The sequence below is a fragment of the Pelobates fuscus genome, chromosome 5 (genome assembly GCF_036172605.1).
Source record: "Pelobates fuscus isolate aPelFus1 chromosome 5, aPelFus1.pri, whole genome shotgun sequence".
In the NCBI taxonomy this organism is placed as follows: domain Eukaryota; kingdom Metazoa; phylum Chordata; class Amphibia; order Anura; family Pelobatidae; genus Pelobates; species Pelobates fuscus.
This window is the reverse complement of record NC_086321.1, coordinates 24,466,702-24,492,703: the sequence shown is the minus strand read 5'-3', so window position 1 is coordinate 24,492,703 and position 26,002 is coordinate 24,466,702. Positions and strand designations below refer to the sequence as shown.

Below are 26,002 nucleotides of genomic sequence, written 5' to 3'. Positions count from 1 at the left end.
ATTACCTTCGGGCTTTTTGCTGTAAACACTGTCTTTTCAGAGAAAATGCAGTGTTTACATTACAGCCTAGTGATAACTTCACTGGCCACTCCTCAGATGGCTGTTAGAGATCCTTCCTGGGTCATGGCTACCTAAAATGCATCCACACATTCAGTGTCTCCTCCCTCTGCATGCAGACACTGAACTTTCCTCAAAGAGTTTAATTGAGTAAATTCATCTTTGTGCTGGCTCTGCCCCCGATCTGCCTCTTTGTCAGTCTCAGCCAATCCTATGGGGAAGCACTGTGATTGGATCAGGCTACCCCTTCTGATGATGTCAGCAGACTGCTTGTTTTTCTGAGTCAAACAGCATGCAGAGTTACAGCTTCAGGCTTGAATACAGTAAGATTTTGCCATATTTATGGAGGGGCCCAGGGGGGCTAGATGGTGCTTTTAACACTATAGGGTCAGGAATACATGTTTGTGTCCCTGACCCTATAGTGATCCTTTAAGTTTTTCAAAAAGGTCTTTGCATTCGACGACATCATTCATAGCATGATGACGCTGAATGCTGCCAACGATTCTCAGGGAGAATAAAATTCAGTGACTCTCAGTGAGAAGCATTGGAGAGGTAGGAAATTGCAGTGCATGTGCCATAGGTCCCCAATGCTTCGCAATAAGATGCATTGGATTGGAATGAGATTATAAATACTGATTATCGTACCGAAGACAGAGTAGTTGTCGAGAGGAGAAATGTCTCAGCGCTAAATTCTAGTCAAGTTTAATGAGTTTTTGTTATGTTGTGTTTGTTTTTTGTTTTTTAAAGGGTAGTGCCTGAATATAACACACAGTTTGCCAGAGACAAAATTTTTAGAGAATTAACTCTAGAATCGCACATTAATTGCCATAAAGGAAAAACATTCTCTAGTTTAATTCCATTTCCCAACTATGTTACTTGCAGCTCAGTGAACAGCAGATACCTCCCAACATTTAACAAAGACAAAGGGGGGCATTTTAATTAGTTTGGATGTGTATCCAGGGATGAGACTGTTCTGAGAAATTTGAGGTGGCTTAATAATATTAATTTATATTACTATAATGTAACTTAGAACAAGAACAATGTATCTCTTTTACAGAACTGATTTCCTAAACACAGTTATTGAACACATTTATTGTAGTTTAAAGACACATTGCTGGGAGTATTATTGATGTGGAGTTCTGTTATACATTCAGACACACCAACAATATGGAGCTCCTAGAAAAGAGGGGCAGAGGGGAAATAAACTAAAATAATTAATCTAGATCAGTAGTTTCCAAGCTGTATGCTTATAGGGTTTGGTGGTTTAGTTCCTGTCAGTCCTTGTTGTACTGTGCCATGGACTGGTGGTGGAGACAATATGATCTACTTTGAGTGGCAGCTTAGAAAAATGCCACCACTGTAGGTGTTACCTCATAGTTGTAAAAAGTCAGAGCATCGAGATATTACTTTGTCTCTGCTAGCACTCTCATTTATGGATTTTAAGGAATAGCGATGGGAGCACTGATATCTGCTTTTGAAATTGTATATGGACCAACAGATCTTTCCATGGCCTCTTGGGATGATTGTCTCTTTCATTTACAAAAATGGGCTAGAAGGAAGAAGTCCAATTCGAAGAGAATGGAAGGGTAAGAAAAAAGATACCAGGGGACTTAGTTGAAGACCCCTGCAACGACAATGGAGTACTGCTAGAACAAAAAATGTATAAGGTTAAACTTTGGCATGAATACATTTTTATTTTTTGTCTATTATGTTCTGTATATGGTATTCTTTTCACTATTGCTATTATCGTCTGCTGATGTGTGTATGGTGTTATTATAGATGGTTACTTAAGTTGGCTGTATATTCTGAGCATTTTGTTGTTTAATTTATTTTCTGTCCTGGGGTTATAGCACATTATACCTCTCCTCATGTTGAGTTATTTAGTTCAACAGCATTAATAATTTGTCATATTGGGTTACATGTTATCTCGTCTACAGTGTAGCGGATTATCTTCAATTATAGTCAACGGCTGTTACATACTCTAAATGGCTTCTAATGACTAGCTCTACTTAGGCTGTTAAATAGCTTCAAGGACATGATATTATTCACAGAACCTAGTTGGCCCTAGAACATTGTTGTTGCTGTTCCAATTTTCTTTTATTTACCCTGCACAGGTCTCAACTATCATTTTTTTTTTTTTTTTTTTTAAAGGTGCCCATGTTTTTTTGTTTTGTTGTTTTTTAATGGTTTATAGTTTTCTTTGAATCTATTTCCATTAATGCAAACACCAGATTTGCTATATTGCATTTACATATTCATTTGAATTTTGATTTCAAACCTCTTCTTCCCAATGTATTCTAATACAATGATATAAAGTAGAGTGCTTGGACAATGACTGGCGTGCTAAGGTTTTATACAAAAGGTGGTGTGAGAAATGAAAATGCTGCTACCAATGAATAATATTAATTTAAAAAAAATTAAATGCCTTATCTCATAAAACATTATCATGTGGCATTGAGATCCTCCAGAGCAACCAATTTCTAAATGTTTCGCCTTTTATATTATTATTTCTTATGATTCATTATTTTACTTCTTAGAAGAAGAATTACGAAGAGTAGAAACAATAGATCTATTGAAAAATGTAAATGTTCTATCTAGAAATGCAAAACTATAGCTTATTATCTAGAATAACAATGGGTATTTCACATAGATAAAAGCCTGGAGTTTAACAGAAACGTACAATAAAAAAAACAACAACAATTAATAGGATGGTACAACTATGGTATGTTCAGAAAAACTGTTCCATGTTCACACAAAAAACATGGGGACTCCAATAAAAGGCCAGTTGTGGCTACCAATAAACAAGTTCCTCTTCACCCTCAACATAGAACCTCGTCTCATGTGTGGAGGGGACAACTATATTCACTCTGGGGATTGCTATATCACTGTACTCCCCTGGGATTATAATCACTTGTTCTTTTAAGAGCATACCTGCTATACTCTCTTGGATGAGAGGTCTACCAACTGGAAGCTGAATCCTGGTTTTTGGTCCAGGGAGGGTGGGCGACAGCGAGATCCCAACCAAGCTGTTACACCTGAAGTGGGTGCTACAGTGCTGATGGTGTCTGGTGGAGTGCATGGAGTACTCGTGAGCACTAGGAGCATTGATTGGCAAAGACACACAGTCGGGGTGCAAGATGGTCCGCCACAATATTTGCGAACAATTTTATGTCAGTATTGAGGAGTGATATGGGACGTAAGTTTTGTCCCTTGTTTGGGGTTTTCCCTGGCTTGGGGAGGGTAGTCACATGGGCTAAGAGCATTTCTGGTGGCATAGTTCCTGATTCGGTTATGTGTGCAAATGATTTGTGTAAGTGGGGAATTAGTGTATTGGAGAACACTTTATAATACCTGTTGATTTGTCTGGTGGCATATTTGCAATTGCCCAATGTATGTCATCAGTTGTGATTTTTTGAGAGATGGTGTTTCTTTAGTGAGAATGGGCAGTGAGATCGGATGTAGGAATGTGTCTATGTCCGATCTAGTGGGTTGGTGTATAGAGGTGTCTTTTTTTATTATTATTATTATTATTATTATACAGGTTGCTATAAAATGATGCGAGTTCATTATTTATGTCCTGTGGTTTTAAGAGGTTTTTTATTGTCATTTGTAAGAATGTGCGGTATTTTGGACTGTGCTTGTTTGTGGCGAAGCATGTTTGCTAATAATTTACTGGCTTTATTGCCTTGGGAATAGTGCCTCATTTTAGATTTTGCATAATGTAGATAGCTTTTTGTAATTTTAGCTCGTTAATTCGCTTTGATATGGTTTGTATGCCCATCAAGACTTTAATTATATTTAAATTATATATAATTTAAGAACTTCTCTTTACCAGAAAAAAAAATGGGATCAAATGACAAGGGGTTTGCAGAAGAAGACTGTGACCAAATATAGAAAAGTGGGCAATTGATGATTTTATTTTAGCCAGTATTATATGAAATTGAGTTAGGGTAAACCTTAACATGGCCTCAACCTAATACTATGTTTATTTATTTATGTATTTGCAAAACTGTCTCTCTGATAAAATCAAATTATAATATTATGTGTCCAGGTGGGGATTGTTCAGAAATTAATGAGCAACTGCTAAACAAAACTTTGTGTTAAATGTATTTTATTGAAGCTACCTTATCTAGTCATATGCCATATTTATTTCCTATTTATTCCCGTTTCCTCATTTTGGATAATACTCTCTGCAGTTTACTGACACATTATTTGGGCTTGTCTATGTGTTTGTTTGTGTGTTTTTGGTTATGCGGATATCTGTTACATTGCAAAGCTTCATGATTGCGACAATATAGATTAGTCAGTATGACTATCTGAAGAGGGAGTCTACATGGGGAAAATTCAAAGAGCACTATATGGTCAGGAACACAAACATGTAGTCCTGACCCTATAGTGTTAAAAGCCACCCCTTGACCTCTAAATATAGTAAAATCTTGCCTTGATTCCAGTCTACTGCTGCTGGCTCTGCCCCTGATCTGCCTGTTTAGCTGACATCATCTGAAGTGGTGGTCTCAGCCAATCCAATGCTTTCCTACAGGAAAGCATTGGATTGGCTTATATGGTCAAGGAGGCAGATCAGGGGCAGAGCCAGCACAAGTCAAACACAGCCCTGGCCAATCAGCATCTCCTCATAGAGATACGTTGAATCAGTGCATTTCTATGAGAAAGTTCAGTGTCTCCATGCAGAGGCTGGAGACACTGAATGTCAGTCAAACTGTGCAGCACTGCACCAGGAAGCTCCTTTAGCAGCCATCTGATGAGTGGACAGTGGAGTTATCACTAGGCTGTAATGTAAATACTGCATTTTCTCTGAAAAGACAGTGTTTACAGCAATAAAACCTGAAGGCAATGAATATACTCACCAGAACAAATACAATTGGCTGTAGTTGTTCTGATGACTATAATGTCCCTTTAATTCAATTGTGTAAGAGAGGTCTTAGAACGCTATGTATTTCTGTATAATTGTCATTTGGATTTTGTGTGCTGCTTGTAAACTGTCTTCATGTGTTTCTAATTTCCGTAGCCTGGTTAGTATTGTTGTCTAGCTTGACTTTGTATTAATGGAAGCAGCTGGCTTCCTGACGAGCAATTTCCTTTTGCATCATTGTGACATTCAGTAAAGCAATGTTTTGTGTATCTGCACATCAGGTCACTATATGGAATAGTGTATTAGTGATTAAATAAACAGTTATAAACTTGCTGCTATTGGAAAAGTTTTTTTTCTCTGAATATTACATTAATTTATACCTATCCCCAAATTTCCTCTGTTTAAAAAAAATAAATAAAAAATCTCCAGCCAATTGCCATACCTTCTTTTCTTTAACCCCTTAAGGACCAAACTTCTGGAATAAAAGGTAATCATGACATGTCACACATGTCATGTGTTCTTAAGGGGTTAAAGTGTCGATCTCTGTGCTGTACCTGCTTTTGTCTCAAGCATCCAATATTCTGAACCAACCTTCTGTGTTAGGTGTTTCGTTGTACTTGTGAACAGAGCTGACAGACTTTAGGCTGTAAGTCTTGCCATGACCTCGTTCAGGATAACTACTATAATGACTCCTCTGACTGTGTCTTTCATATATCCCAGGGGCGTTGCTACATCTAAAAATGACCGGGGGCTTGTTCCAAAATGGACTCTGGGCTCTACACTTTACAGCTCCACATCAGTGCCGCTGACAGGGGCGTTGTTAGGTTCCAGAAATACCTCTGGCTTGAGTCTTAATCAAAACCTTCCAATCCTTACCCTAAGGCTCCACCTTTAGTACACTGTTAATTTATAAAGAATTTGTTTAATTAATGTGCTCCTCACATCCATGTAGCCCATACACCTCCCTCTCCTACTAGAGACAATTAAGGGTTCACACCGCCCTCAACAATTTAATGTCCCAAGTCATCCCCATGTATCTACCAGTCCCCCGTTTAATGTGGGATCCTTTCAGCCCCCCCCCCCCCCCCCAAAGTACCCTCACCCAGCACTTCTCTTTCTATATTTACTCAATGGAAACGCATACAGCACATGTACATAATACAAGTGTCATTTCTATAAAATTTGGGATCCCAAAGCTACCCTTCAGACCTCTCTCTCTCTCTCTCTCTCTCTCTCTCTCTCCTTACATCAGTCTCTCTTTCTGTTTTTTTAATCTAGTTTATTTGTCCTTCCAAGGGCTGCGTTTATTTCTTCTATAAAAGTGAGAGTTTGTGATTTTACGGTTACATTCAGGATGTTGCATTCTTAAGTTTATCATTCTGTTTATATAAACTGACATCTGGAATGGAGATTTGGTTTTGTATATGTTTCCTCGGTGCTCTTTCAAAAACCTTAATAAACAGTAAATCTAAAGAAAACACAGGAAAGCAGAATTGACTTGGCTGCTACGATGCATAGAGCATGTATCAGATGTGAGATTAGAAGTGGAAAGGAAAGGAGTACATAGTTTGCACGTCACATGCTAATGTACTTTATTCTGAATGTTATAATATTAATTTTTATTTTTTTTTCAGTTGACTTCCGGCCCCATGCCAATATGGACACAGCACATCATATGCTTCTGTTTGGATGTAACGTGCCTTCTTCCACTGATGACTATTGGTAGGCGATGTACTGAATAACTGTTTTGCTTCTTTTTGCAACACTTTAATATTACGACACCCCTTACAGGAAATTCCATTCTTAATTCCAGTTACTTTGTTACTCCATTCTTCTGCTGTTTGCTAAAACATTTTAAAGGGAAGGTCGAGATTAGAAATGTTTTTTATATTTTTTTTTTATGAACGTGAGCAAGGCAGCAAAAATTAGAATATACCATTTATTGTCTTTCAGAATTATTTCCCTAAGCCCCTAAAATCCTACCTCTTCTGCAAGTTGTGCAGATAAGTTGATCCCACTTCCTTTTGTCCAGCATTTACTTTTTTTATCCATGCTGGATAGTGTCAGATGCTTTACTTTCTTGATTAACTCCTGGCTATTATCATACTGCCTTTAATAATTACATCTCCAACATCATGCGGCGCTATATAAACTCTCCCATATCTTAAATGTGTGCTAAATTACAATAGTAGTACACTGACCCTGCTGATTGGACGTTGCATTTTTGGTTTATGCATGCCATCCTGTAGAGACAAACTCCCTGCTGCTGTTCTGTGGTTTGCTGTGTGAGTGTGCAGGATTAAAAGGCCATATTCATATATGTTGATCTGTGCATAGTGTGCAATAAAAAACTAACAAAATAGTTAAATAAGCTGTCTTCAGCTCCAGCTAAGGTGGGACTGGGACATTCTACACCGAACAGCCACAACACGACAACCACTGACAGGTGAAGTGAATTACATTGATTATATCATTACAATGGCACCTATCAAGGGGTGCAATATATGAGGCACCAAGTTCCCTGATGGCAGTGGTCTCTTTCAGCAGGATAATGCCACACTGCAAAACATTGTTCAGGAATGGTTTGAGAAACATGACAGAGTTCAAGTTGTTGCCTTGGCCTCTAAATTTCCAGATCTCAATCCGATTGAGCATCTGTGGGATGTTGTTGGACAACAAATCTGATCCAACTTGCAGGACTTACAGGATCTGCTGCTAATGTCCTGGAGCCAGATAACGCAGGACACGTTCAGAGATCTTTTGGCCACACGCAGGGCCGGATTAAGAGCCTAGTGGGCCTGGTGCTGATAATTATGATGGGCCTAATTACAAAATATTATTGACCAAAAACACTAAAAAAGTCCTACCTCCTAAGCGTCATGTATCTAATGGAGATGATGCTGTAGGGAAACTCATAGGATGCAACTATGAGAAAACACATACCCTTTGCTAATCTCATGCTTTCATCTTTCAAGTAAACCCATACCCCCTAACAGCAGTGTCCAGTAAAGCAGGACGTCTATGGATGCGGTAAAAAGGTGGGCTACTGACACAAATCACATACCCAGAAAGGCCGAAAGGGCGAACATACACAAAAAGGGGGAATGTCTGTGTCCCTATGTCTCCCAGTCCCTTAGTGTTTGTGTCCTCATGTCTCCCAGTGTCCCCATGTCACAATGTTGCGGTGTCCAATAAACCTGCTTAAAGCTATCACAGTGAGTGCCTGAGATTTTTTTCTTTTATACTAGGGGACACAGACACTACGGGCACAGAGACACTGGGCACTGAGAGACATGGGGCACTGAGACACTGATACATAGGGGACACTGATACATAGGGGACATTGGAGACTTGATAAAGACCTGGGTACAGGTCGAAACATTGCGGTGTCCAATAAACCTGCCTAAATCTATCACAGTGAGTGCCTGAGATTTTTTCTTTTATACTAGGGGACACTGAGACACTAGGGGACATGGGGACACAGAGACATTGGGAGACTAGGGGACTTTGGGAGTCTAGGGAACACTGGCACACTACAGACACTGAGAGACACCAGGGACACATGGCGATACTGAGATACTAGGGACACTGGCTGGGAGACATGGGGACACTGCCATGTCTCCTATGTCTCAAAGTCGCCCAGTGTCCCCGTGTCTCCCTGTGTCTCCATGCCTCTCAGTGTCCCCATGTCGCCCAGTGTCCCCTAGTGTTTGTATCCCCATGTCTCCCAGTGTCCCTTAGAGTCTGTGTCCTCATGTCTCCCAGGGTCCTGATGTCACTAGGACACTAGGGGACACTTAGAGACATGGGGACACTGGGAGACTTGGGGACACTGAGACACTAGGGACAGTGGCTGGGAGACATGGGGACACAGACTAGGGGCCACTGTGTCCCTAGTGTCTCAGGGTCATGGGCGTCCGAATGGGGGGGGGTAAAGGGGGATACTTGCCCCCCCCGGATTTTTCAGCTTGTGCTGCTATTTTTCGTTTTAGTGTGAGAATACAGTGCAATACCAGCGCTGGCCAGTAGGTGGCGCTGTGAATGGAGAAAGGCAGGAAGCTACAGCTTATCCCTGCCTCTCTCTCTTGACTGAAACCGCAGGGGAGCAGCACAGAGGTGGCCTACAGAGCAGGTAAGTGAGGCATGGGGGGTGGGGGAGACCGCATAGAGGAAGGTAAAGTAGAAGGAGCAGAAAGGTTCTGCAAGGGGCAGGAGGGGTCAGCAAGGAATAAAAAGGGGCAGCAAGAAGCAGGAAGGTTTTCAAGGAGCAGGAGGGTAAAGTAGAAGGAGCAGCAAGGAGCAGGAGGGGTCAGCAAGGAGTAGAAAGGGTCTGCAAGAGGCAGGAGGGGTCAGCAAGGAATAGGAAGGGGCAGCAGGAAGGGGTAGGGACGGTCTGCAAGGAGTAGGAAGGGTCTGCAAGGAGCAAGAGGGGTCAGCAAGGAGTAGAAAGATGCAGCAAGGAGTAGGAAGAGGCAGCAAGGAGCAGGAAGAGGCAGCAAGGAGCAGGAAGGGGCAGCAAGGAGCAGGAAGGGGCAGCAAGGAGCAGGAAGGGGCAGCAAGGAGTAGGAAGGGGCAGCAAGGAGTAGGAAGAGGCAGCAAGGAGTAGGAAGAGGGAGCAGGAAGGGTCTGCAAGGAGCAGGAAGGGGCAGCATGGAGTAGGAAGAGGCAGCAAGGAGCAGGAGGGGTCAGCAAGGAGCAGGAGGGGTCAGCAAGGAGCAGGAGGGGTCAGCAAGGGGCAGGAGGGGTCAGCAAGGAGTAGTAAGGGTCTGCTAGGAGTAGGAAGGGGCATCAAGGAGAAAGAAGGGGCAGAAATGAGTAGGAAGGGTCTGCAAAGAGCAGGAAGGGTCTGCAAGGAGCAGGACGGGTCTGCAAGGAGCAGGAAGGGGCAGCAAGGAGCAGGAAGGGGCAGGAAGAATCAGAAGGAACAGAAAGGATCAGCAAGGGGCTGCAAGAAGCTCGAAGGGGCAGAAAGAAGCAGGAAGGTCCATCAAGGAGCAGGAAGAGCCATCAAGGAGCAGAAAGGGATCAGAAAGAGAAAGGAGCAGAAGGGCGCAAAATAAGCAGAAAGTAGCAGAAAGGTAAAGGAGCAGAAGGAGCCTCAGAAGACAAAGAAGACTGTGTCAAATGAAGGAGAAGAAAATGAAATTGTAGCACTTCATTCTGGACACCACATCATGAGGCGTTGGTACCTGGGCCTGGCAGGGAAACGTTGGACCTTCTCATCTCCCCAAGTAAAAACAAACAATATCAGTGTTAATGTGTTCACTTTTATTTACTGAGTGTCAGGAAACACAGAGGGCCGCTGGGTAGGGGTGCCGCTGATTGGCTAGATGGGTCAGCTAGCACTCTAAGCCAATCAGTAGCTCCCCATTCATAAAAACGTAAAACATTTTTATGAATCGGGAACTAGCGATTGGTTTCGAGTGTCAGCTGACCACTCTAGCCAATCAGCGGCACCCATGCCCAACGTCAATCTGCACTTCCTGACACTCTGTTTCAGAAGTCGAATACCACTGAGCGACCTGGAGATCTGGAGCTGAAGGAAGCTGAAGGAAGCCTTTTGGGGGTAAACGGTTTCCCCTTCCCCTTCCCCTTCAAAGAAAGAGCACCCAGGGGCCTCCTTGTATCACAGCATTTTCATTTAGATAAAGTTGTTATGGTGACCAGAATGTTCCTGTAATTTGATGAAAGGAACACTATAGTGTCAGGAATACAAACATATATTCCTGACACCATAGTTGTGAAAACGCTATTCATCCTTGCTTTATGTGAAAATGACTATGCTCCCCCCCTTCATGACACTGTCAAAAAGGGGCCAAGCATGGATGTCATTACAATTATACCCCCCCTTCCCCCAGGAAAAATTCCTGCGGACGTCCATGCTCAGGGTCCCCATGTTCCCCAGTGTCCCAATGTCTCAGCGTCCCCATGTCTCGGAGCTGCTGTCTGGACTCTCTGTGCAGAGCTGCTCCCCGCGGATCAGTGAGTAGAGAGAGGCAGGGAGAGAGATGCCGTAACTTCTTATCACTGCCTCTCTCCACACAAACAGCGACCCCCTACTGGCCGGCGCTGGTATTGCAGAATAATCTATGTTTATACTGAGACAGACATTTGTATTGCCGGTATTACTGCAATACCGGCACCGGCTAGGCAGCCTCAAATACCTGAGAAATACTTCTGAGAAATACCTGGCAACCCTAAGAAATACATGAGAAATACCTGGCAACCCTAAGAGTAGTGTGTAAAAAAAAAAAAAAAAAAAAATGTAAAAATTTTTTTTTTTTTAAACCAATGGGCCTATTCCATAGGCCTGGGCCTGGAGCTGCAGCTCCATCAGCCCCTATGTTAATCCGGCCCTGGCCACACGAAGGGAATCTACACAATATTAGGCAGGTTGTTTTAACTGATCGGTGTACGTGCCCTCCTGTAAATGCAGTCCTTGCAGCGAGCCTTTTCCCACTTGAAGGTGCAGGCTTATGCAGTCTGCATTAATTTGTTGTGATCATCTGACTTGAAGCAGTAAGAATTTACAGAGCCATATCTAACAATAAAAATAAACAAACTTGAAAGGGGGGCACTAATAAAATTAATAGGGGTCGATTTAATATCAGAATAAAGCTCTCGCGGTCTATTAGTTGAATGACTGCATTGTGTTCTTTGTGATAGGCTGTGGATGTACCCTACTACAACCCACCACACACACCTATTCAGCAATGAGGTTGAAGTGAGCAATGCCGGGTGTTAAACAGAGTGAATCTGTAAAGATTTGTGGAATTCGTTCATTGTTTAGCCATCAATATTATTTATTTTGCTTACGTTAAAAGAGCTAATAATGTTAAAGGGACACTATGAGTACAAACTCTACAAACTCTTAATGTAGTGGATTTGATGCATACATGCTGTCTGTTTTCTATGGCAAGGTCTATGTTTGCCCCAAAACATGTCTCTAGAATTTATTACCAGCGATTATCTGTCCTGGAGTCATAGAAGACAGATCAGGATGCAATGAGTAGTTAGTGTGTTTTCAAAAAACAAAAAAAAAAACATATATATATATATATAGATATATAGAGAGAGATAATATATGCACACATACATATAAAATTACTTGCACTCACGGTCTTTTCCAGATTAAAAGTGTAAATCTTTATTGTAGAATATCCATTAAAAAGGTATCTACATTTCAGCCTTCTTCCGGGGCTTTCATATTTTTATTTCTTTTTTTTTGCCATTCAGTTTGCACACAAAAAGGGGCCCAGTATTATAGGAAAACACAGGAAAATGATAACCTTGGAAATAAATACATTGATTTTTATTGTTAGAACGTTTGAAATAAAAGTTTATTTGAAGAAAGTAAGAATAGTTTTTATAAGTAATTTGTTAGTGGTTGCATATTTAAAACAAAACAGACAAAGCAAAACTATTTTGGAAAATGATAAATAAGGCTAAACCTGAATTTTTGTAAAAATTTTATTGATCGATTTTTATTGATAAACTGGCTAAATACATGATGGTACAGTTGGTAAAGCAGGGCAGGGTTCTGAAATAAACACAGTGGAGAAATCAGCACAAACTACGATGTGTCAAAGAATGAACTTGATGGACTTGAGTCTTTTGTCGGTTTGTATCACGGCGTAGCATTGGTAAAGCTATCTTCGTGTTATTTTTCTTAAGTTATTTAAAATGGTACGGCACAGCTTGAAAAATGACGTTTATTGTGCGTTTATTGAAATATATGAGCAGCCTCTATTTTCAGCATCTATTTAACACGTGAGCAGCATACATTCATGGTGAATAAACTTCTCTGATGTTGATGGATTTGCTCATTAGACGTGGGAATGTATGCAAAACAAATCGGTATAACGAATGAATGAATAGATGCATGCGTAAAAGCTACATTCTGCATGGGTTATCGTGGTGTAAGCTTGACATTTCAGAATGTCAAGAATTCTATTGGCCTCATAGCTCACGCTGCCTCTTCTGACTCTGTATGTCAATGTTGCATCAATATGTGCATCTGTCTGTTACAATGATGGATTTAGGTTGGCTGAGCTGGGATTTATAACTTAGTTTACTAAAATGCACTTGCATTTGAATTCATCCGAATTTAGACTGATAGTTGTTCAGCCAAATTTAATATCTATACAGTACCCTGATTGGCCCATATTCATGCCCTTTTGGTCTCCAGAATAGTTTTTCATGAACGACATTCGGCCAAGTCGAATCGTCACATGAACAAGCGTTGAACATCCTGAACAAAATTTCAGTTTCAGGACAAGAATTGTTCGGCCGAACTGCCTTGCACAAAGTCTACTGGAAACCTCGAGCACTAGGGTGGGAAACAGGAGAAGAGGGAGGACAATGGGTCACAAAATGGAACTGTCTGTCCCGGATTGGACAATGTGTGAGGTATGGTGTCCCAGTTTATCATAATGCATTTCACATGCGGCCTCAGGCAGTCTAATAGATGGACAACGTTATATGAATTGGAACTTTCAAACATCTGAGGTCTGACATCACAGATGTAATTGTAAGAGTTTAATTACCTCTTAGTCTATACCTTTTTATTCTTTGATTTCCATTGTGACAGACCCCTTTTGGGAGTAACAGATACCATCTCGGAGAATTGCCGTTGCATATGGATTATTGTGGATTTCGGGTACTTGTGGATCCGTACGGTATACAGCGCCACGTGGAGAGAACAATGGGTCGCGGCCATTTTGACCGCATGGACTAATGACCGAACTTTCCACACGACGAATGCCGCCCTTACCGACAACGTACGTCCATGCTAGTCAACGGATCCAAAGTACCGAAATAGAGACACCGGATCCAAAAGAGAGTTTTCGTTTATATTGTATAGTTCCTGCGTAATTGGTGCAAACGTGTATCTGGCGAACGGCTCGACCGATCTAGGGGATTTTCACGTATGTTGTTCCCTTAGATCTCCGTTCCCTAATACACGTAGCATATTGTATTTTCGTTGCATATTTTGTGTGTTATTAAAACTTGTAATAATCGTATAATATTCTGCTCGGTACAGTGGGAGTGACTCCCACTGTAAATGTATTATCTCCTCCGGATACGGGGAGGAGTTGTTGTACGGCATAAAAGCCCGAGTTACCGAATAAACAGTATTCCTACTTTGACCCTCAACACAGAGTCTCGTCTCGTGCTTGGAGGGGATGACTAGTACTTGGATGTCGTAATTATGGGGAACCTGTTATGCTTTAGCTAACTTCGTGCTTGGGGGAAAGGACACCTTCTCAGCGGCGTAAACCCCTACTACACCGGGGTGCCGCTACAATTGGTGGCAGCGGCGGGATCGTTCTTTCACCCCAGAAGGACAGCTACCGAGAGCAAACAGGATGGAGGCCTACTACGGAAGGTTGAAACGATCCACCCTAAAAGACTTGTTGGAGAGCCGTGGTCGTTCGGCTAGCAACAAAAAGAAAAGAGACATTTTGGCAGAATTGGTCGCATTGGACTTAGCGGAACAGAATGGCGAACTGGGTGTCGAACCAAACCCAGAACCAGAGATCGCCTTGGTCCGAACCCCGGAAGATGAACGATTCGACCACGAGGTGAGGGTAAGGTTGGCTCACTACGGACCAAACCCCTCGCCTAGGATCGTGACCCAAGTAATCGCAGCGGTCGATGCCAACCGGCGCCAGACGTCAACCAGCGCCAGTCCAATTGCTGGAACTCTTCAAACTCCCGAGGAAAAGAGGAAAGTCCACTTTGCCGCTTTTAAAAATTTCGTAGAAACAGAGGGGGAGATTGACCAATACCTGGCGGATTTTGAGCGTCAATGTGCCCTACATAAAGTACCCGCCGAGGATTGGGTTAAAATTTTGTCTGGCAAGTTATCCGGACGAGCCAGTGATGCTTTCCGAGCAATCCCGGACCATGAGGTGGGAAATTATCGATTGGTCAAGGAAGCCCTCCTGTCCCGATATGCAGTAACCCCCGAAGCATATCGGAGACGCTTCCGGGACTCCCGAAAGCAAACCGGTGACTCCTACACCGAATGGGCCTGCCGACTGCAACGCACGGCTGGCCACTGGATGGATGGGTGCCAAGCTACCACCGCGGAGGAGGTATTACAATTGTTTTTGTTGGAGCATTTCTTTGAGAAGGTGGACAAGGAGCTCAGGGAGTGGATTCGGGATAGGCGACCACTTACCCTACCCGAAGCCGCTCGGATGGCTGACGAGTATGCGGACGCCCGCAAACCCGACCCCTCGGTCCAAAAGGCAGCTCTCCGAGTCGAAAGCCGCCCCGTCGGCCCTACTCCAACCACCTCCGCTAATCAACCTAGCTACAACACCCCCTCCCGCTTCGCCCAGTCCAGTGCCCCGGACCGCCGGCGGTGTCATAGGTGCCAACAGGTGGGCCACCTGAGAGACAAATGCCCACTAGATCCAGCTCGACAAGCTTCTTGGAGGAAGCCCGCTGAAGGGAACACCCGGCCCTTTACCTCCGGGGCCCATTGCATTGAAGCCCAACCCCTGGGGGAAGAGCAATGGGAGATTTTGCACGAGGCCAATCCCCTATATGCGGCTGCCGTAGATAACCGGCAGCATCACGACAAACCGTCCGAGTAAATGGACAAGTTGTCAGTGGATTACGAGACACTGGGGCCACCCTAACGTTGATCCAACACGACCTGGTCCCCGAAAAGGAACATACTGGACAAACGGTGGCCGTTAGAGTGGCCAGGGGTGCAGTACATCGCCTCCCCACGGCCCGAGTGCATTTGGATTGGGGGGTGGGAGCTGGCCAAGTGAATGTGGGCCTGATGAAAGGGCTACCCGCGGAAGTACTCTTGGGAAATGACTTAGCCCCGCTGTTGTCCGCTTTTGCTCCTCAAGGTCCTGCTGGAGCCTGCCTTGTCACCACCCGGGCTCAGGCTCGTGCTATTGGAATCGGCCCGCCAGTCGCGGAGACCCAGGTAAGAGCTAACCCTCCGACTGTGACCTTAGGACAGACTCCCTTAGACTGGGATACCCCTGAGACTTTTGGGAGGGAGACGCGGGAAGACGTCACGCTACGAAAGTATAGGGATAAGGCAGATAAAGGGGAACTGGGGACAGATGGGGAAAGCTACGAGTGGGTGGGGGATAGACTGTATAGGATCCCCCAGGAGCCCGCAGCAGGTAAAAACCCCGTTCCGCAGAAGCAACTAGTGCTACCGAAAAAATACAGGCAAGAAATCATGAGGATCGCTCACGATATACCCTTAGCTGGCCATTTAGGAGTGCGTCGCACGGGCCATAGGATTACCCAGAATTTCTTCTGGCCAGGGTTTAACCGGGACGTGCGACACTATTGCAGAACCTGTGACACTTGCCAACGGGTGGGTAAGAGGGGAGATCGCCCAAAGGCTAAATTAATGTCGATGCCGATCATTGGGGAACCTTTCTATAGGGTCGCCGTCGACATTGTAGGCCCCCTAGCGCGACATAGCCCGTCCGGTAAGAAGTACATTCTTACCGTGGTGGACTATGGGACCCGATACCCCGAGGCAGTACCCCTGCCGAATATTGAAGCTGAGACGGTCGCCGATGCCTTGGTTAAGATATTCACTCGAGTGGGGTTCCCTAAAGAAATCCTATCCGACCAAGGAACCCAGTTCACGGCCGTCCTCACACAGCAGTTATGGAAAGTGTGCCACATTAAACCCCTGCTCAGTTCCCCGTACCATCCCCAAACTAACGGTCTCTGTGAGCGCTTTAATGGGACACTCAAACAAATGTTGAGGACCTTTACGGACGGTTGCAGAGACTGGGAAAGATTCTTACCCCACCTGTTATTTGCGTATAGGGAGGTCCCCCAAGAATCTACGGGTTTTTCCCCCTTTGAGTTGTTGTATGGGAGGAGGGTACGAGGACCCCTCGATCTCATTCGGGACCACTGGGAAGGGGAAACCGAACAAGCAGGGACACCTATTGTGCCATATGTCCTGGAGCTCCGGGACCGCATGGAGCAACTCTCCCTGTTGGTAAGGGAGAATCTCCAGGCGGCCCAGGGGCGACAAACGCTGGTACGATAGGGGTGCCCGGCAACGACTATTTCACATAGGGCAGAAGGTATTGGTGCTAAAACCGGTCAAGGACAACAAACTGCAAGCTGCGTGGCAGGGTCCTTACAAGGTTTTAGCCCAACTCTGTGATACCACCTACCTTATTGCCAGCTGTGCAGATGAAAGGATCCAACGATCCTTTCATGTGAACATGTTGAAGGAATACCAAGAGCGACAGGAAGATGTTAACGCTGTTTGTGCCCCAGCTACTGATGACCCCGAAAATTTACCCCTACCGGACCTACTGGAAAGGGAGACTCACCCCGACCCAGTTAGCCTAGTGAAGCTGGGAGAACGACTGAACCCTACGGAGCTAGAGCAAGCTAGACAGCTCCTATGGGAGAAACAGAGTACCTTCTCCCAGGAGCCAGGATACACCACCCTGGCCATACACAAGGTAGAAACCCCAGGGCAGGCCCCCCTCCGACAACCCCCTTACCGTATTCCGGAAGCCGTCCGGGACGGGATGCTGAAGGAAATACGGGAAATGACCCAGCTGGGGGTCATTGAGCCATCAGACAGTCCCTGGGCCTCTCCCGTAGTCCTAGTTCCCAAGAAAGACGGAACCACTCGGTTCTGCGTCGACTACAGGCGACTAAATGAAAAGACTACCACTGACGCTTACCCTATGCCCCGGGTAGACGAATTACTAGATCGCATAGCCAGGGGTAACTATCTCTCTACCATAGACCTCTGCAAGGGTTATTGGCAGATACCCCTGGCCGAGGATGCCGTCCCCAAGTCGGCCTTTGTCACCCCGTTTGGCTTATACCAATTTAAGGTCATGCCATTCGGGATGAAAAATGCCCCGGCTACGTTCCAGCGAATGGTGGATCGGCTCCTCGATGGCTTCCAGGAGTTTGCGTGTGCATACCTGGATGACATTGCGATCTACAGTGAGTCTTGGGAAGAACATTTAGTCCACGTAGGGGTAGTACTAGATAAGATTCGGGCCGCGGGCCTGACACTAAAGCCCGAGAAGTGCCATTTAGGAATGGCCGAGGTCCAATACCTGGGACACCGGGTAGGGTGTGGAAACCAGAGACCGGAGCCTGCCAAGGTGGAAGCAGTAGCGAACTGGCCCACACCGAATACCAAGACCCAGGTATTGGCCTTCTTAGGGACCGCCGGATATTATAGGCGCTTCGTCCCTGACTACAGTACGATAGCCAAGCCCTTGACTGACCTGACCAAAAAGAATTTACCCAGACAGGTCCTGTGGTCTCCCGCTTGCGAAGCCGCATTCCAATCCCTCAAACATGCTCTTGTTAATGCTCCTGTCTTGGCTGCCCCAGTACCTAACAAACGTTTCCTTGTACATACAGACGCTTCCATGTATGGACTGGGGGCTGTGCTGAGCCAGATCGGGGAAGATGGAAAAGAGCATCCGGTCGCATACCTCAGCCGAAAGTTGTTACCGAGGGAAGTGAGCTATGCGGCCGTAGAGAAAGAGTGCCTGGCCCTGGTATGGGCATTGAAAAAACTAACACCGTATTTGTATGGACAAGAATTCTCTTTGGTAACCGACCACAATCCATTGGTATGGCTTAACCGGGTCGCAGGGGACAATGGCCGATTGCTAAGATGGAGCTTGGCCCTGCAAACATACAATTTCACCATCAGCTATCGACCCGGTAAGCTAAATGGCAACGCCGATGGGTTGTCTCGACAACTGGACAATTCTCCGGACAAGTGAATTCCGGTCATCCCTAAGTTAATCCGAAAGGATCAATCCAGGTCTGCCGGAGTGTACCACTAGGAGGGAGCCGTGTGACAGACCCCTTTTGGGAGTAACAGATACCATCTCGGAGAATTGCCGTTGCATATGGATTATTGTGGATTTCGGGTACTTGTGGATCCGTACGGTATACAGCGCCACGTGGAGAGAACAATGGGTCGCGGCCATTTTGACCGCATGGACTAATGACCGAACTTTCCACACGACGAATGCCGCCCTTACCGACAACGTACGTCCATGCTAGTCAACGGATCCAAAGTACCGAAATAGAGACACCGGATCCAAAAGAGAGTTTTCGTTTATATTGTATAGTTCCTGCGTAATTGGTGCAAACGTGTATCTGGCGAACGGCTCGACCGATCTAGGGGATTTTCACGTATGTTGTTCCCTTAGATCTCCGTTCCCTAATACACGTAGCACATTGTATTTTCGTTGCATATTTTGTGTGTTATTAAAACTTGTAATAATCGTATAATATTCTGCTCGGTACAGTGGGAGTGACTCCCACTGTAAATGTATTATCTCCTCCGGATACGGGGAGGAGTTGTTGTACGGCATAAAAGCCCGAGTTACCGAATAAACAGTATTCCTACTTTGACCCTCAACACAGAGTCTCGTCTCGTGCTTGGAGGGGATGACTAGTACTTGGATGTCGTAATTATGGGGAACCTGTTATGCTTTAGCTAACTTCGTGCTTGGGGGAAAGGACACCTTCTCAGCGGCGTAAACCCCTACTACACCGGGGTGCCGCTACATCCATCTAAAACGCAAGTGGGAAGCAGTAGTTTGTAATGACTGGATATAACGTTCTATCCTAAAGATCTACAACATCCAGAGTCATTAATTGCAGTAAGCAGATAGTGATTTTAGTAATGTCAGTACATAAATAATCAGCTGATCTTTTCAGACCTCTGCTGCGTGTTTACCCTTTATATTATATTCTAATCTAATGCGTGCTATTCTGGCTCGTAGCTTTCCTGTGCAGAATCATGGACTATGACGGATGTAATGTAATTATGATATGCATTATTTGACATAAGAAATGAGTGCTTTAATATGTATGAAACAAATTGTATGGAGCATTGTTTGCACAGAGAATGCTGAGCCTAAAACGAGGTTAATATGTTGTGTTTCGCATTGTTGTGTCACATTTTCAGTCTTGTCGCTTGCTTCCTGCTTTCACAAGAGTGCACGAATACATTTTTCTTTGATTTTACGTTGAATTTCTTTTTTTATTTAAATTTTTTCAGAACAGCCTGCTTTTTTTTTTTAAGTTCTGCCATGAAGCATATCTGAATTCCTATCCATCTGATGGTTCATATTCCTTCCTCAAGAGATCACAAGAAAGGTCTTGTGTAATCTTAAATTACCTGATGTTTCCATCAGAATTTGATATAACCATCGGCATTTTCCCTTCCAAACCTGCATACATTCTCCGTTACCCAGACAGCATCTCTGGTATTTTGTGTATACACATTAAATGGTTATATATATATATTCAATATTAAATAACTAACCCAATTTTAAAGCATTATATAAATGATGCATTAAAAATATGACAAACCAAAATAAGTACATAGTTACGTAGCTGAAAGAGACATGTGTCCATTAAGTTCAGCCTTTCTCACATTTACTTGTTCTCATAATACTCAACATAACATTTCCTAGCACAGTTACATTTGTTACATAGGTACATGTTTTTTTTGTTTCGTTTATTAAGTAGGCTGTTTGAAGCTATTTCCCAATCCTCCATCCATGATCCTTGTGACTCAAGCCCTCACCAGAGTTTAAAAGAGGAGAAGAAAGATGTCTGCTCAAGCAGTGTATGTGGTGTCCACAAACAGGGTGCCCAGAGGTCCTGTTGCATAGAATTCAATTGGCATTCTAGGGTTTAGGGAACAGGACAGCAAGCATACAGCCTGAGACAGCAGTATAATTAACAGATTTTACTATTAACATGACGTAAAGTCATGATTTTATTAATGACACGGAGGCGAGTATTATGCATTCTCTTTCTTTATTATACTCCCAGTAGCAAGAAAAGGGAAGTATGAGAGAATCATAGAAAAAAGAAAACCATAACAATAGCCTGGTAACAGTAGCACCAATCAGCATACAGTATAATCCATATAGGTGTAGTGTTCCTTGACTCCTCCTCTTTCTGCGTAGATCCTGAAGACCATTAGTGCAAAATTCAAGTATTCCAACCATAAATACGAATCCACGAACAAAAAACCATAACTGGAACTTCAATCTAGAACCGTTTCAACCGTGAACTCTCCAGTTGTATTCAAGCTAAAAGAGAGGAGAAATATGGTAATATCTAAATCTCGTGACTGTTATTCCGCAATCAACAACTCGTAAACCATGTTAATCAAACGATGTAACTATATCAATTTTTCAGCCATATTGCTAGATCGAAAAATGCATCACATAAGTCATATTCATAGACTACTCACTCACCTGTGTCATGAATGATCTTGTACCTACCGTATTAAGGCATCCTAAATGCTTCATGTTCTGGGTTGTAACCTACTCACCACCCTGGGTATGGCGGGTGGGAATAATACTCGCCTCAGTGTCATTAATAAAATCATGACTTTACGTCATGTTAATAGTAAAATCTGTTAATTTTATTAAAGACACGGAGGCTCCTATTATGCTATTTCAAAGCTGAGCAACCACTGTATTCGAAATGTGTTGCACTGGGCGTAAATAGAAATTACGAAATGTAGACTCATTCGACCAGTCGGCTGCCCGTAGTATATCTTCCAATTTACAACCCAACATGGACGCTTTAGAGGCCATAGCTCCGCGAACGGAATGTGCGGAAAAAATCGAGGTGTCTATGCCTGCCATTGACAGCAACCACTTGATCCAACAAGCTAAAGTAGCAGTAGATACTGGTAGGTGAGGTCTTTTGAATGAGATGAACAGTGGATGGATTTGTCCTGGACGGAGTGAAGCCGTGCGATGCTCATATTCCTTCAGACATAACACCGGGCACAAATTTGGGTTGTCCGGCAATGATGGGTAGAAAACTTCCTTAGTCGAGGATTTCATTCTACGTGAAATATTGAAGGATACTCCGTTTGGGGTAAAAACACGTGCATGCCAGTCTAGCGCCCTGACATCAGCGACTCGTTTACATGAAAGTAAACAAAACAGCATCAACAGTTTGGCCGACAATTGTTTCAGTGAAAGTTCCTGGTTCATTGGCCACGATTCGATCAATCGCAACATCACATTGACATCCCAAAAGGAAGAATATCGAGTTTGAAGAGGTCGAGTAAGACGGATGCCTTTGAGTAAACGACAGATAAGGGCATGCTTACCTATTGGGGTGCCATCCAACCCCATATGTCTCGCAGATATAGCTGATCTGTACAGATTTATAGTACGAAAGGCTTTCCCTTCCTCAAAGAGTAGAGTCAGAAATTGTAGGACTGCTTCTGTAGAAGCTGATATGGGATCCATTGACTGTCCCATGCACCAATCAGACCATTTTCTCCAAGCCGATCCGTAGGCACGTCTGGTACCTGGTGCCCATGACTCTGCCAAGAGACTGAGTGTCGTCTGCGAAACCTCCTCGAGATTCCATGATCTCCTGAAATGAGCCATGTCATCAGTTGCAGTAGGCCTTGGTTGGCCAGTTCGTGACTCATTCCCTCTGGGTTGGTTAAGAGGTAGGGAATGTCCGGCAACAGTTGTGGGAAATCTATCGACATTTCCAATAATTGAGGAAACCAAGGTTGTGACCTCCATAACGGGGTTATCAGTGCTAGCGTCCCCTTGGAATATCGAAGGACCGCCAGGGTCCGAGAAATGAGGTTGAACGGGGGGAACGCGTAGTTCCTGTCCTTGGTCCAGTCCTGCAGGAATGCATCTGTTGCCAGAGCATCTGGATCCGGTCTCCAACTGAAGAACCGAGGAAGCTGGGTGTTCAGTCGAGACGCAAAGAGGTCTATACTGAAAGGTCCCCAGAGCCACGAGAGGCGCTGGAAAATCTTTGGATGGAGATGCCAGTCCCCTGCGTCCCGAAGGTATCGGGAGTTCCAGTCCGCCATTGTATTGTCCTGCCCCGGAATGTATTCTGCTATTACCGAAATGCTGTGTTTCAGGCAATAGTGCCAAAAATCTCGAGCCATCAAAGCGAGAACCTTCGATTTTGTACCCCCTAGATGGTTGATATAAGGTACCGCTGAGACGTTGTCCATCTTGATTAAGATTGAGCATGAAATGCCTTTGGGGGTCATACTGCGAATGGCAAAAGACGCTGCTAGTAGCTCTAGGCAGTTGATGTGTAACAGAGACTCTTCGTTCGACCATCTGCCACCGGTGGAAACTGACCCGCAATGCGCGCCCCAGCCGTGTAAGCTGGCGTCCGACTCTATGACCAGGTCCGGCGTCGATCCAAATATCGCCTGTCCGTTCCATGCCTCCATGTGTGCTAGCCACCAGTCTAGTTCCTCCCTGGAGTCTTCGTCCAGTGTGACGCAGGTTTTGTATGAGTGACCAGAGCGTAGATATGAGGCTTTGAGTCATTGTAGGGCACGATAGTGTAGCGGTCCTGGAAAGATCGCCTGTATGGACGATGCCAAGAGCCCTATGATCCTCGCAAGTTGTCGGAGGGAAATAGTTGTACGGTGCATAAGCCGTCTGATCTCCTTCTTGATCGAAATCATTTTGTCTTTGGGTAGACACAACCTCTGTTGAACAGAGTCGACTTGGAAACCCAGAAATTCCATCTGCCTGGAGGGTTGTAGAATTGATTTTTCCCAATTCACCAAGAATCCTAAGTTTTGGATAAGGTGGATCGTCCAGGATAGGTGAATGCGAAGTTGGGATTGAGATTGGGATAGAAGAAGGATGTCGTCTAGATAAATTATTAATCTGACCCCTCGTGTGCGCAGGAAGGCAATCACTGGTTTTAGCACTTTTGTGAAGCACCATGGAGCGGAGGATAGGCCGAACGGCAGACATACAAACCTCCACTTCGTTCTCTGCCACTGAAACTGTAGTAAGTTTCGGTGCGCTTCTGCGATCGGGATTGTCAGATAAGCGTCCCGTAAATCTATTTTGACCATCCAATCTGATGGTATGAGGAGGTCCCGAAGGCAATGAATACCCTCCATTTTGAAATGGTGGTACTGGACATACGCATTTAGAGGCCGGAGATTTATTACTGGACGTACCCCGCCTCCTTTCTTGGGGACCAGAAACAAGTTGCTCACGAAACCTTCTGTGTCCCATGGGATTTGTTGAATAGCGTTCTTGGACGCTAATTCTGCGATCTCTGTAGAGATCATCATCTGGTGTTGGCTGGCCATATTTAGTTCTCGAGGGAACTGTGTCTGAACCGGGTGGGAGGTTAACTCCAACATGTACCCTTCTATCGTATTTAAAACCCAAACATCTGCGGTTAAAATCTTGCAAGCATGCTGAAACCATGCCAGTCCGCCCCCCACTTTTACATGGGAAAAACTGAGATATTCGGTACTCACCATAAGGTCGTCTGCTTGAAACAGACCCCCGTGGTCCACGGGAACTCCAGGGCCGTCCCCGAGATGGGAAGAAAGGGGTATAGTGCCTCTCTGGTACTGGTCTCTGGTTATTAAAGGAGCCTCTGCCGGCTCTGGTTGAGCCTCGAAATCCACGGCCGGGTAGACGGCTCCTTCCTCTGCCGTCCCCTCCAAAAACCCGTGGTGTAAATACTCTCTTAAGAGATGTCTGAGCCTTATCAATCGCCGTGAACGTCTTAACGTACAGCCCCAGATCCTTATTAAAGGATTCGCCAAATAATAAGCCTTTAGCCGCTGGGCCCGGCTCGTTGGTCGCCATGCTGGTCAGTTTGGGCTTGATTTTTAGGAGAATCGCCTTTCGGTGTTCGGTAGCCATAGCCGCATTGGCGTTACCCACCATGCAGACTAATCTCTGCAACCAGCCTATCGCTACTTCAAAATCAAATTCGCTTTCGCCCGATTGGGCGGACTCCACTAGCTCGTATAGTTTAGTTATGGGTCCCAAAGTATCAAGGAATTTGTCTTGACAATTTCTGAGGGAAAAATCTAATCCCTTCCTTGGTTTCCAACCAGACTTGTTCAAGAATTGGACCAACTGAGAGTCCATGTCCGGTGTCTTTTCCACCGAGTCTGGGAGGATGGGACGTGGGCATTCTGCCCGTAACTTATTACGCCCCTCCTTGGATAAAGGCTTTTGCACCCGAAGTGCGAGATACTTCGCAATGTGAGTAGGCGGCTCCCATGCTGCCGAGCGAGGGTGACGGAGATCATCTGGGTCAAATAACGGGTTACCCAGTGGGTCCCGCAAATGGTCGCCCTCGCCAGAGTCAGGAGGCGCAGTGCCCTGAGCCGTACTCTTTTGGGTAGCAACGCCTGTTTGGATGTCAGACCCGGAATCTGAAGTTCCGCGCTGTAGTGATCCATATAGGAGTCCTCATACTCCTCCTCCACACTCCGGTCCGAATCGGACGAATCCCCATGGGCACGTGCCCGTTTCCAAGTTCTGGCCGATTTTGCCCGGCCAGGGGCTCTAGTGCGCGGTGGTATCGCGCCATCTTTGACAGCCTGAGGCGTGTCATTCAATTCAGGCTGAGCCTGCAGTTCTGGAGGGGAGGTCACATGTCTGCTCTTTGCCAACGCCTTACGTCCCGGTTGTGCCACGTTAGTGGGTATCGGGTTGCGTATGTTCTGCATTCCACTAGTCTGTGTCTGTATCAGTGCCTCTGTTATAGACTGAGTGATAGAGGACGACATTACCCCCATCGCAGAGGTTAAAGCTCTGTTAATGGATTGTGCCATGGTAGCGTCCAGGAGGGATTGAAACTCCTCGGATGCCATGAGGCTTGCGTCACTTAAACCTCCCTTGTTAGAGGGGGAAACGCCTGATGTGGGGCACATAGACCCTGAGGGTCTGTCACTCTGATCCTGCATAGCAGATAAATCCTTACAGGGAATATATATACCCTAGTTCAAATAGTGGAAAATATTGGGCCCAGTAAAATCCTCTATACACTTGGTACCTAGCCAATATAAATAGCCTGTAAAGGAAACTAGCTTGAGGAAAAAACAGCACAAAAGAAGGGTGTCAGGATAGATTAATCCTCCACACCACACTTACAGTTTGGTAGAGATAGGACAGCCAATAACCTGTAATAACATCCCAGTCTGGGTCTTAGGAGAGTGCTTGGCGGGTAGGAGAAGCCGGTAGGAGCTAAAACCCAGCAGATTCC

The 26,002-nt window shown here is 44.9% G+C and overlaps 1 protein-coding gene across 3 annotated transcripts in view; it reads left to right on the top strand.

Moving 5' to 3' along the window:
* The window catches only part of PAM (peptidylglycine alpha-amidating monooxygenase), a 180,220-nt gene that overhangs the window by 39,850 nt on the left and 114,368 nt on the right, over positions 1–26,002 (top strand). For all 3 annotated transcript variants that reach the window (XM_063453661.1, XM_063453660.1, XM_063453664.1), the window contains exon 5: positions 6,562–6,649. In XM_063453661.1, coding sequence (XP_063309731.1) covers positions 6,562–6,649 — 88 coding nt within the window. The remainder of the gene's footprint in view (positions 1–6,561; positions 6,650–26,002) is intronic.